General features: G+C 39.7%; 1 protein-coding gene across 8 annotated transcripts in view; it reads right to left on the reverse strand.

The window, feature by feature from the left end:
- Window positions 1-2152: 2152 nt before the first annotated feature.
- Window positions 2153-13057, reverse strand: part of BICD1 (BICD cargo adaptor 1) — a 193648-nt gene continuing 182743 nt past the window's right edge. For 2 of the 8 annotated variants that reach the window (XM_063446774.1, XM_063446764.1), the window contains one exon: window positions 2495-2584. In XM_063446774.1, coding sequence (XP_063302844.1) covers window positions 2579-2584 — 6 coding nt within the window. In that variant the 3' untranslated portion in view covers window positions 2495-2578. Of the gene's footprint in view, window positions 2585-4318; window positions 4402-13057 lie in introns of all 8 variants that reach the window. The other 6 variants (XM_063446766.1, XM_063446765.1, XM_063446768.1 and 3 more) reach the window with 6 other exon arrangements.

A 13057-nucleotide genomic window follows, 5' to 3' on the forward strand; every position in this document is an offset into this window, starting at 1 on the left:
ATGTGTTCTGAAAACAGAATTGTATGAACTGATTGCCGTCCAGGAATACCTTAAAAATGGAAATTATGTAAATGTACACACATCTCATTTTGTATCTATTTGTTCATTCTTGACATAAATATTGGGAGTATAAATAAAATAAAATAAATAAATTAGAGATTATTTTGTATTCCTTATTTTGCAATATTTAGTCGGAATATAAAATATTAGCAAACAGAAAATGCAATATTTTTATGTATAGAAAGTGTGACAAAATCTGGTTAAATAAAAATGGCTAAATATTCTGTTTATTTATACTTTTTTCGGAATGGAGATTTCTAAAACAAACGTTTGTTGATGTTGGGAGGGAAGGGTAACGGGAAAATGTATTGATATAAGAATGTATGACGTACTCATTAACAGATCATACATATTGTACATCATGTGATTTAGCTGCACAAATTTTATTTGGAATTATCACTTCCTGACAGGAAGTTGTAGCAGGAAGTGGAATGCGCGTGGATCAATTTCTTCCCCCACTATATGTCTCAACACGTGACATTTTAATTTATGAAATTCTATTAAAGATATGGCAGTTCTAACCGTTATGTGAAATTAACACAATTATTTTTTCCAATTATAAAATGTTTAGCTGCTATATCCAGCTAACGTACTAATTTTTTTTATTTTATATTTTTTTGAGAATTGATTGTTTTAAAGAAGTTTCCCGGTCGTGTTATATCCAGCTAATGTACTATTTTTTTAATTTTTTATTTTATGAGAATTTGTTTTTGAGAATTGATTGTTTTAAAGAAGTTTCCCGGTCGTGTTATATCCAGCTAATGTACAATTTTTTAAATTTTTTTATTTTATGAGAATTTGTTTTTGAGAATTGATTGTTTTAAAGAACTTTCACAGTCGTGATTGATGCATAATTAACAGACTTTTCTTGTGTGAAATATTTTCAAAAACAATTAACAAACCTACTAAACCACTCTATGGCTGTATCAGAAAAAAAACATTAAGCAGGCAAATACGTTTTTCGACTGGGGCTGTTGGTTTCTTTCAACTGTGAAAAATATTTAAATAATACTATTAAGTAATAATTTATCAAAATGTTCCATAGTGAAATGGTAGAAAGCACACCTACTTCACTGCATGTTAAGTGTTCTAAGAGCATAAAATTATATACTTAAAATACAAAATCCATTAATTAAATTCATACATTAACAGGTGATTCATTAACAGCCTTCAGCACAAATCACCACTGTATATCTTAATTATAGCCAACTCTTTAAGTGCGTAGGTGAATACATTCCCTCGAGCACTCAAAGGGTTAACGAAAAAGTTACAAAGATCAAATATTAAGTGCAGAAACAATGTCAGTGCATTAGCCAAACACATTATCAACAATTAAATTCAACCCAATCACCATTTATTTGTGCAGGTTTAACGGCCACACACTGGCCAAAAATAAAATAAAAAATCTTACTCGATTTGATAATAAATCTAAACTTAATTCCTAACCCTTTCACAGCAGGGAAATCCGACAAAGAATTATGGATTAATTGTCAGCAAAATCACTGCATGGGAGAAAGGATGTGAGTTAAAAAATGATGTTTTAAAATAACTTAATAACACTACCGAAAGAATGGACTAAGATAAAATATCCATCAAAGACGGGTCCCTGCAAACTGGGACACAGGAAAATATTGTTTTTATACAGCGCTACAGAATATGTTGGTGATAATAAAGATCCAATAACAAGCCCTCGTAAATGCTTTTACAGAATTGAACAAATCCATGAATTTACACTTATTGATCCAACTCTCCTTTAAATAGCTACAAAGACTAACTAAACTGAATGGCCCGATGCCTTATTTATAAACTGTGCACACTACACAATGTATTAGCTCATTCTTTTACATTTATATTATTAACACATCATTGTCCGCTCAAGTAATATTTGCCGTTTCAAAAAGAAATAAAGTGAACTCAATACCTTTCGTTTATAAACCAAGCGCGTGTTGTTTGCATTGGATTTGTCAGGGGACGCAAATCATTTTGATGAATAATTCTCCAAATATTTAGAAAACAAAGAAAATGTGCAAAAATTATGTGTATATATATATATATGTATATATATATATATATAAAAAAATAAATAGCATGCTTAATGACAATTATAAATATGAAACACAACCAAATCATATTAACAGCATGAAATAAAATTCAGTGGCATTAATATTTGCATATTGATTCAGAGTATCACTGTAGGGTCATCCGATAAATAAATAGGGTGCCATCGTACTCTTTAACCGATAGCTGTTGGGTTGGTTCCTGAAATCTCACTGCATTTCCATTAACCGATTTCTTCATTCATTTCTGTGCTTGTCGTGAATTTTTAAGTCCTGGCTTCTGACCTTTGAGCAGATGTCCCCATGTCCATCGATGCAGTGATTCTGACGGGCAAAGTCCACTCGATTTGTTCCACTCCAGTGTCTCCTTTTACGTTTTTGGATTCAGGGGTGGTTTCGAAAGACAATTGAGGGGGGCGCATTGCGGGCTGGAATGTGATTTCTCTTCTCGGAGGGCTAAATTAGGACTAAACAAAATAAATAAATTAGAATGTAAAAATGAATCTTCAAACAGGTGCATTTACAGTATGCAAATATTTGCAAAAATAAGGCACTGCAATTATGCATTTTTGTAATTTTACTGAATTCAGTGTCTGAATCAGGGTTATCCAGCAGAAGAATTCTGGTCATTTGTGGCTAGTAAACATTACAGGTATCCTGATACAAAAAAAAGTCTGTAGCTTCTTAATAATGACATCACTTGTCTATTTGGGCAATGTCTGGCCTTGACCAACATAAAGTAGGCAAATTAACAAAATTAGTGTTAAAGAGACATTGTAGTCACCAAAACAACTTTAGCTTAACAAACCAGTTTTGGTGTATACATCATGCCCCTGCAGTCTCTCTGCTCAATTCTCTGCCATTTAGGAGTTAAATCACTTTGTTTATGCAGCCCTAGTCACACCTCCCTGCATGTAACTTAGACAGTCTTCCTAAACACTTCCTGTAAAGAGTCATCTAAAGTTTGCACTTCCTTTATTGCAAATTTTGTTTAATGTATCATTTCTTATCTCCTGCTCTGTTAATAGCTTGCTAGATCGTACAGGAGCCTCTTGTATGAAATAAAACAAAAAATACAGCGCAGGAGATAAAAACTTTTAATGTAAGTTACATTTGATTGAAAATAAAACCATTTTTTCATGCAGGTTGTGTCAGTGACAGCCAGGGAAGATGTGGCTAGGGCTGCATAAACAGAAACAAAAGTGATTTAACTCCTAAATGGCAGTGATTTGAGCAGTGAGACTGCAGATGCATGATCTTTACACCAAAACTACTTCATTAAGTTAAAGTTGTTTTGGTGACTATAGTGTCCCTTTAATTCAAGTATTTTCTTTACTTTTTAAAGTTTAACAGTGAAATTGGGGAGATTTTTTGAACTTTAAAAAAAAATAAAAATTTGATCACTGAGTCGAAGGATGCCTTTCATGCAAGAACTCTCATTATCACAAGCCTATATTCCCGTCTGTACAGATTGCTGGCAAAGATATAGACCAAAGGGTATTTTATGTAAAACGTTGAGCTAGTACAAATTTCAGTTCCATGCAGGATTTTCACTAAAGTGAAAATTCAGGGTTAATTCAAAGTGAATCTCAAATTTAAGGTAAAAATAGCTGATCTGGAAAAAATCTCTCGACCAGCTATTCTTTCAGTTTGGTTAGTCTAGCCCTAAATTTGAAATTATCTTTGAATTCACTTTGAATTCTCCCGTTAGTAAATAACCCTGTATAGAATGTTTCTCCCACATTTAATCCCTGACTCAAATGGGAATTTATTTTCTACCGGTTAAATACAAAGGTTTTGCTGAACAGAGAATAAAATGGGCAAATATGTATCACAGCGAGATAATGTTCTCTTAATCCTTTTGCCAATTTCTAATAAAAAGTTGCCAGTATGTTGCTGGTTGTACCGTACAATGATGTCATAATTAAATAACAAAAACATTTCTCCTTCTACAACCAATCAGCTTTTAATCATGGTCATTTCTCCACTTGCCATTTGGTCGATAAGATAAGCCTCAAATATAAAATATTGCAAATGTGTTTTAAGCAACAACATTAACGGAATACATCGCTATAAACATTTACCCGTGTTACACTACGTGCAGAGAGATGGTCGTGGTGACAGGATGCCATTGTTAAGGGTGATGAGGTTTGCATGCGGTTATAGTGGAAGTTAGATAAAAAGCGTTAGAGTCACGTTACCTGACACTCGAGCAGTCTAGCCGACTGGTTAGTTGTGAGCACTGTGGTGCTGGGGCAGGAGACTGCTGACAATCTACAAGAAACTGATAAATTAGACATACATACAGAGATATGACACGGTGCAGGATTAGAGCGTACACACAAACACGAACACAGAAAGCAGCAAACTGGTTAAAATGTTTCCACAAAAACCAGAGCTAGTACAGAGGTATTAAAGGGACAGTACAGGATAAATCTAATGTCATCTAATTTTAGAGACCTTGTGAAAGATAAAGGACTGGCCGATTAAAAATGAAGAACATTAAAGTGAATCTGCAATTTAAACAGAAATTAATTCACTGATAAATTCTGCTCTTCTGTGGCTACACTAACCCTGATTTTTTTCTAATTGGAGGGCAGAGTAGAAAGTGGCTGGACAGAAGGGGTTCAGAACAGAAGGGGAAGAGCTGCCACGTGGTAAACATAACACCTTTCCATGGCAGAGGAGCTGGGCAGGGGGTGGGGAGAAGCGAATAGATTTTCAAACTCAACCAGCTGCCAAACACAGCTTCGTGGCTTGAACTTGATACATTCTCTGCTATGGTTAGAAAAGTTTACATTTATCATTGAAAATCTTTCCAGTGTCAGGAGCCCCATGCAGAGCCCAAACATTAGCTTTACTGGACTCAACCAAGTCTGCCACACGCAAGAATTATCTCACTGTGTCTACTGCTTGCAAGAATTATTATCTCGCTGTGTCTACCAGAACCTTTATCTCCATGTGTACCATAACCAGGAGCTTTATCTCCCTGTGTCTACCATAACCAGGAGCTTTCTCTCCCTGTGTCTACCATAACCAGGAGCTTTCTCTCCCTGTGTATACCATAACCAGGAGCTTTATCTCCCTGTGTATACCATAACCAGGAGCTTTATCTCCCTGTGTATACCATAACCAGGAGCTTTCTCTCCCTGTGTATACCATAACCAGGAGCTTTATCTCCCTGTGTCTACCATAACCAGGAGCTTTCTCTCCCGATGTCTACCATAACCAGGAGCTTTCTCTCCCGATGTCTACCATAACCAGGAGCTTTATCTCCCTGTGTATACCATAACCAGGAGCTTTCTCTCCCTGTGTATACCATAACCAGGAGCTTTATCTCCCTGTGTATACCATAACCAGGAGCTTTATCTCCCTGTGTATACCATAACCAGGAGCTTTATCTCCCTGTGTCTACCATAACCAGGAGCTTTATCTCCCTGTGTATACCATAACCAGGAGCTTTCTCTCCCTGTGTCTACCATAACCAGGAGCTTTCTCTCCCGGTGTCTACCATAACCAGGAGCTTTCTCTCCCTGTGTCTACCATAACCAGGAGCTTTCTCTCCCGATGTCTACCATAACCAGGAGCTTTCTCTCCCGATGTCTACCATAACCAGGAGCTTTCTCTACCTGTGTCTACCAAAACCAGGAGCTTTCTCTCCCTGTGTCTACCATAACCAGGAGCTTTATCTCCCGGTGTCTACCATAACCAGGAGCTTTATCTCCCTGTGTCTACCATAACCAGGAGCTTTCTCTACCTGTGTCTACCAAAACCAGGAGCTTTCTCTCCCTGTGTCTACCAAAACCAGGAGCTTTCTCTCCCTGTGTCTACCATAACCAGGCGCTTTCTCTCCCTGTGTCTACCATAACCAGGAGCTTTCTCTCCCGATGTCTACCATAACCAGGAGCTTTCTCTCCCGATGTCTACCATAACCAGGAGCTTTCTCTACCTGTGTCTACCAAAACCAGGAGCATTATCTCCCGGTGTCTACCATAACCAGGAGCATTATCTCCCGGTGTCTACCATAACCAGGAGCATTATCTCCCGGTGTCTACCATAACCAGGAGCTTTATCTCCCTGTGTCTACCATAACCAGGAGCTTTCTCTCCCTGTGTCTACCAAAACCAGGAGCTTTCTCTCCCTGTGTCTACCAAAACCAGGAGCTTTCTCTCCCTGTGTCTACCATAACCAGGAGCTTTATCTCCCGGTGTCTACCATAACCAGGAGCTTTCTCTCCCTGTGTCTACCATAACCAGGAGCTTTATCTCCCGGTGTCTACCATAACCAGGAGCTTTATCTCCCTGTGTCTACCATAACCAGGAGCTTTATCTCCCTGTGTCTACCATAACCAGGAGCTTTCTCTCCCTGTGTATACCATAACCAGGAGCTTTCTCTCCCTGTGTCTACCATAACCAGGAGCTTTCTCTCCCGATGTCTACCATAACCAGGAGCTTTCTCTCCCTGTGTCTACCATAACCAGGAGCTTTCTCTCCCGATGTCTACCATAACCAGGAGCTTTATCTCCCTGTGTCTACCATAACCAGGAGCTTTCTCTCCCTGTGTCTACCATAACCAGGAGCTTTCTCTACCTGTGTCTACCAAAACCAGGAGCTTTCTCTCCCGATGTCTACCATAACCAGGAGCTTTATCTCCCTGTGTCTACCATAACCAGGAGCTTTCTCTCCCTGTGTCTACCATAACCAGGAGCTTTCTCTACCTGTGTCTACCAAAACCAGGAGCTTTCTCTCCCTGTGTATGCCATAACCAGGAGCTTTATCTCCCGGTGTCTACCATAACCAGGAGCTTTATCTCCCGGTGTCTACCATAACCAGGAGCTTTATCTCCCTGTGTCTACCATAACCAGGAGCTTTCTCTACCTGTGTCTACCAAAACCAGGAGCTTTCTCTCCCTGTGTCTACCAAAACCAGGAGCTTTCTCTCCCTGTGTATGCCATAACCAGGAGCTTTATCTCCCTGTGTCTACCATAACCAGGAGCTTTCTCTACCTGTGTCTACCAAAACCAGGAGCTTTATCTCATTGTGTCTACCAGAACCGGGAGCTTTATCTCCCTGTGTCTACCATAACCAGGAGCTTTCTCTCCCTGTGTATACCATAACCAGGAGCTTTATCTCATTGTGTCTACCAGAACCGGGAGCTTTATCTCCCTGTGTCTACCAGAACCAGGAACTTTATCTCCCTGTGTCTACTAGAACCAGAAGCTTTATCTCCCTGTCCTTTTACATCCATGTGTCTACCAGTAGCTTGAAATATCAACCAAAAATAGACAGCTTTTTCCATCTATCTATCGTTCTGGATCTAGTGGAAGAAGGAAGTGTTAGTTATTGTATCTAACAGAAAAAGCAAGTGATCTCTCCATGTGACCAACAAAAGAAGGAAATAGGTCTACCTTGACTCTAAAAACTTGTTAGAATTATCTTCATATTTATATTTTTATATTATCTTCTTATTTAAAAAGGAAATAAAACAAGCCTCTAGCCAAATTTTAGAAAATATAACTTCTGTATTTGACTAATGCCTTCAAGAGTCTAAATGACATTTGAATGAAGTCTAGAAGATGAAAGAGATCATCAATCATGATTATCTCAACCAATCCAATGCTTTCCCATAGGATATGCGGCAAAATTCCACGCTAAGCTAATCAGCACCTCCTTATAGAGATGCATCAAATCAATGCATCTCTATGGGGAACGGTCAGCGCCTCCATGCAGAACGTGGAGACGCTGAATGCCAGTGCTGCACACACTGTGCAGTACTGACCCAGGAAGCACCTCTAGTGATTGTTTGAGTGACTGCCACTAGGGGTGCTCCTAGACACCAATGTACACACTGCCTTTGACCTAAAATGGTAGTGTTTACATTAAAATGCCTGCAGGGACAGGCTATAGACACCAGAACAATTACATTAAGCTGCAGTGGTTCTGGTGACTGCAGTGTATGTTTAAGATAGTTAGCATGGTAGGATCACATTGAAGTTGTGTAGCATGTACTTGTTCCTAGCTAAGCTTTCATTGAAATCTTGGAGAATATCTTTGGGAAATTGTTGATGAGTCGATAGGCGGGGAATAACATAAAAAAATGGAGACATATCCCCAAATTCTCTGTTAGTGTACCGGCCATAAAGTTTCATTTTGTACTCCACTTGCTCCTGAGTGACTTCCATTTCAGTCAAGGCACAGCCAAGGCACAGAATGCAAATGAGAAAAGCAAAACCATTGTCTCTTTGTCTTCTCTTGGATGAACTATGTTCAAAGGCAGCAAATGGCAACATTTATAATGATGATTGATAGGAAGCCAGGATGAAAGTGCCCAATTCCAGGACAGAATTTTACATTTAATTTAATTTTTAGAATCACACAAAAACACATTTCCTATATGTAGAGGAAAAATATACAGAATATTCAAATCCTGGAAAGTGGCAGTCCCCTTTTACAGCAAGAGCTGTATTACAAATGTAAAAAAACATGATCTCAAAACTGAATTTTAACAATTTAGTCCAAGATCGCAACGTGGGTATTTTGGGGCTAAACTAAACAGATTTGGTTTTTAAGGTGCCACAATTCATTTTGGTTTCACCTCTGTAGACTTTCATTAAATAAATATAGGCCTCAATATAATGTTAGGATAAACTTCTCAAATTATTCAATATTTTTGGATACACTTTTTAAATGATTTAAAAAAAATCAGAAAGGTATGTCATATTTCAAAAAAATATGTATCGATATACCATCAAATATTTAAAAAAAATCTAAACTATATTTCTGTTAAATACTTTGAAAAGGTTATCCAACATTAATTAAATCTAAGACATAATTAGTATTTACTCCAGCTGTACAAAATAAGCGATCATAATATTTCCAAACATTAAGCAAGATAAAGTCTTGGTTTGTTTATCCAGCCCAACACTTTCAATTCAGTAAGTATGTTGCAAATTGCTTTGGTAGTATTTATTTTAACAATCACAAGACACAATGGATTACAGACAGACACAATGGTAGATGTGGAATATCAGAATATGGAATTACTACATAAACATAGCAATGGTTTTAATGTTCAATGTTATATAAATGTTTATAGCAATCCCCCTACATCGGAATTAAAACATCAGACTGCAGATATTGTATTTAAATTGAAGCCCACCTGCTCGGAAATTCAACTCATGATAGTTCTTAATATTTGAAGCACTTATGACATAAAAAAGTTATTTATGAAATTATTAATAATAATAATGGTTTGGGCTCCTTGATTCAACCTGAAATGCACCTTATTTACTAAGATAATCAAATAGAATTTAAACAGAATCTCACTAAACTGAACCAGGACTGAATTAGGAGGAATATTATCTTAACTGGGGTGTGAAGACACAGGCATTATTCCCGAATAAATTCATTTACTGGAATAAAACCCAGTAAATATAACAAACACACATTTAGCAGTGGACCCCAATGAATTGAAGGCAGTAAGTCAGCTATTGCCTATACCCTATGTGCGGAATGCAAGGGGTTAAGGAATATGTGGTTTTTCCCAGAATCCCATCAACAGCCGGATTGTGACTTGAGTTAGTTACTCTCTCTCTACTTTCCAATGTAAAAAAACAAGTGGAAGTCCCATGAACTCACCATTAATCAGGGGAGGACGAGGACCGGCACAGTAGCTGCTTTTATTCCCTCAAAGTGTTAATATGATGACACACAGTTACCAGACTGTTCCTTTTTTTCCATACTGTGAGGAGGGATAATTTAATAAATGTAAGGGTGCCTTTGATAATAATCCCAGTCATTCCCACACACCATCTACATTAAGGTGTTATTTAATAATAAATCATTAGAATCTCCAGGGGTCTCCAAGACCACCTAATAACCCAGTGGGGCCCCAGAATCCCCTTCCTTGCTACCAGGGGGGAGCAGTCACATACTCTCTTCTCTTTGTGTGGGAGGTGAAGGGTTAATATTGATGAATCGGGGTACCCTGCTGCTTGGTGTTTCCTCAGTCCTTAAGATTACAAAACAGGGTCAAAGGTGACCCCTTGGTAAGGGGTTCCCCAGTTTATCATGTCTGTTAATCCTGCCCTTAATTAAAACAGGCAATGCTGTAGATATAGCCCTTTTAAGATGTGAAGAATTTAAAGTTTTGTTTTAAAGAATGGCTTTTTATCATAGATAGGAAACAAGGAAATGTGGATTTGGTTGACAATGCTGGATAAATGACATGTATTAAAATATATAATTTTATGGGCACCGTTTGCGATGTATTTAATACCTGTGAGATGTGTATGCCCTATTTTCTGTCAAGAATAATCTTTTAAACTTTGTCATGATAAATATATTGTTTTTCACCTGCACACAGTGGCGTACATACCAGGGTCGCAGGGGTCGCGGCTGCGACCGGGCCCGGCCCACCAGGGGGCCCGGCCGCCCCTGCGACCCTGTATGTACCCACAGGGCCAGCCTCTTCTCCTGAGGGGGGCCTGAAGCCGGCCACCTCCGGGCCCCCCGAGGCTGGCCCTGCTTACACCCGGCGGGCAGTCAGGCTGGCCGGTGCGCGAGGGAGCACTCTCCCCTGAGTGCTTCCTCTTCAGCTCCCTCGCGCACCGCACTGATACCGGAGCCGGAAGATGGCGCGAGGGAGCTGAAGAGGAAGCACTCAGGGGAGAGTGCTCCCTCGCGCACCGGCCAGCCTGACTGCCCGCCTAGGAGCCCAGCAGCACCACTGGACCCCAGGGAATCCCCTCAGCACTCCAAAAGGTAGGGAGGCTGGGGGGATTAAATTAAAAAAAAAAAAACATGTGTAAGTGTGTGTGAGTGTGTGTGTGTGTGTGAGTGAGTGTGTTAGTGTGTGTGAGTGAGTGTGTGTGAGTGTTAGTGTGTGTGAGTGAGTGTGTGTGAGTGTTAGTGTGTGAGTGTTAGTGTGTGTGTGTTAGTGTGTGTGTTAGTGTGTGTGTGTTAGTGTGTGTGTGTGTTAGTGTGTGAGTGTTAGTGTGTGTGTGTGTGTTAGTGTGTGTGTGTGTGTTAGTGTGTGTGTGTGTGTGTGTTAGTGTGAGTGTTAGTGTGTGTGTGTCAGTGAGTGTGTTACTGTGTGTGTCTGTTACTGAGTGTGTTTGTGTGTGTGTGTGTGTTAGTGAGTCTGTTTGATGTCTGTTAGTGAGTGTGTGTTTGTCAGTGAGAGTGTATGTTTTGTAAGTGAGTGTGTATGTATGTCTGCCGCTGAGTGTGTCTCTGTCAGTAAATGTGTGTGTCTGTTAGCTAGTGTGTATGCATTTGTTCGTGAGAGTGTGTGTGTGTCTTCAGCACTTACCTTTCTCCAGCGCCGGACTCCCATGGCGCTGGGGAACCCTCCGCCTCTCAGCTCCGAATGCGCATGCACGGCAAGAGCCGTGCACGCATTCAAACCGTCCATAGGAAAGCATTACTCAATGCTTTCCTATGGACGGTCAGTGTCTTAAAATGGCGGAAGCGCCTCTAGCGGCTGTCAGTGAGACAGCCACTAGAGGCTGGATTAACCCTCAGTGAAACATAACAGTTTCTCTGAAACTGCTATGCTTTCAGCTGCAGGGTTAAAACTAGAGGGACCTGACACCCAGACCACTTCATTGAGCTGATGTGATCTGGGTGTCTGTAGTGGTCCTTTAAGTGTGTGTGCATCTGCATGCACTGGCGTACATACCGCGGTCGCAGCCCTGCAACCCCTGCGACCAGGTGCCCGCCGCCATGTGTTGCTGCCCCAGCCCGCGCAGAGTAAGCGCGGGGGGGGGGGGCCCACGGATCAATTTTCGCACCGGGGCCCCATGGGTCATGTGTACGCCACTGCCTGCACATTTTGTATTCCACATACTACGTCTTTTTAAAATTGTTTTATTTAGTTATTTTATACAGCTTAGTTTAAAAAAAAAAATACTCTTAGCAACAAAACAACTTTAGCCGTAAGAAGCAGTTTTTATGTTTAGATCATGTCCCTGCAGTCTCACTGCTCAATTATCTGCCATTTAGGAGTTAAATCACTTTTGTTTCAGTTTATGCAGCCCTAACTGTGCAATAAAGGAAGTGTAAACATTAGATGACTCTTTACAGGAAGTATTTTGGAAGGCTGTGTAAGTCACATGCAGGTAGGTGTGACCAGGGCTGCATAAACAAATTGATTTAACTCCTAAATGGCAGATATTTGAGCAGTGAGATTGCAGGGCCATAATCTATACAACCAAAACTACTTCATTAAGTTAAAGTTGTGTTGAGGCTTATAGTGTCCCTTTAATTTACCACAATTCACTATTCTAATATAACTTCTATCTCACTACTTATTCACCTCTAGATGGCACACAAATCACTTTACCTTTAATAGGCAACTGTTCTTTGATTATAAGTCTAAAGCTCCATCAATGGTTGGCTGAGGATAGCAGGAGATGGAGATGATCCACCATTAGGGGACCACGGGATTGCCTTCGTTATCACAAATGCACCAAAAACAGAGAATCTTGTTCAATATAGGAGTAATCACACTTATGATGTCATCAATCTTAACACCTGCGTGGATCATACTATAGGCCGGCAGACTCCTCTTTATGTGCAGACAGAAACCAGACAAGAACAAAAAATGCTATACCCATTTTAAATCCAATAAATGTGTTCCCTTTTCTCAATGCCTCTGTAATCTGGTCCTTACTTTATCTGTTCATTCACCTGCAGCAACACAGTACCACAATGTTTGGGAATGTAAAGCTGGTGGGCCCACATTTGTCTATGCTGGGTTTAGGTCTCATGATTAAGAACCAATGAATATTTCGATCTACAATCAGCAACACACGAGTTGTAACTGTATATATGAAGGTGGTGGCCCTGGCTGGTTATTATAAATGTACTATAAGATAATATTATTATTTTTTTTGAGTACTGTAGCTATTGCCCTAACATAAAAATCCATCCCCTTGG

This window comes from Pelobates fuscus, chromosome 3, assembly GCF_036172605.1.
Source record: "Pelobates fuscus isolate aPelFus1 chromosome 3, aPelFus1.pri, whole genome shotgun sequence".
Classification (NCBI taxonomy): Eukaryota; Metazoa; Chordata; class Amphibia; order Anura; family Pelobatidae; genus Pelobates; species Pelobates fuscus.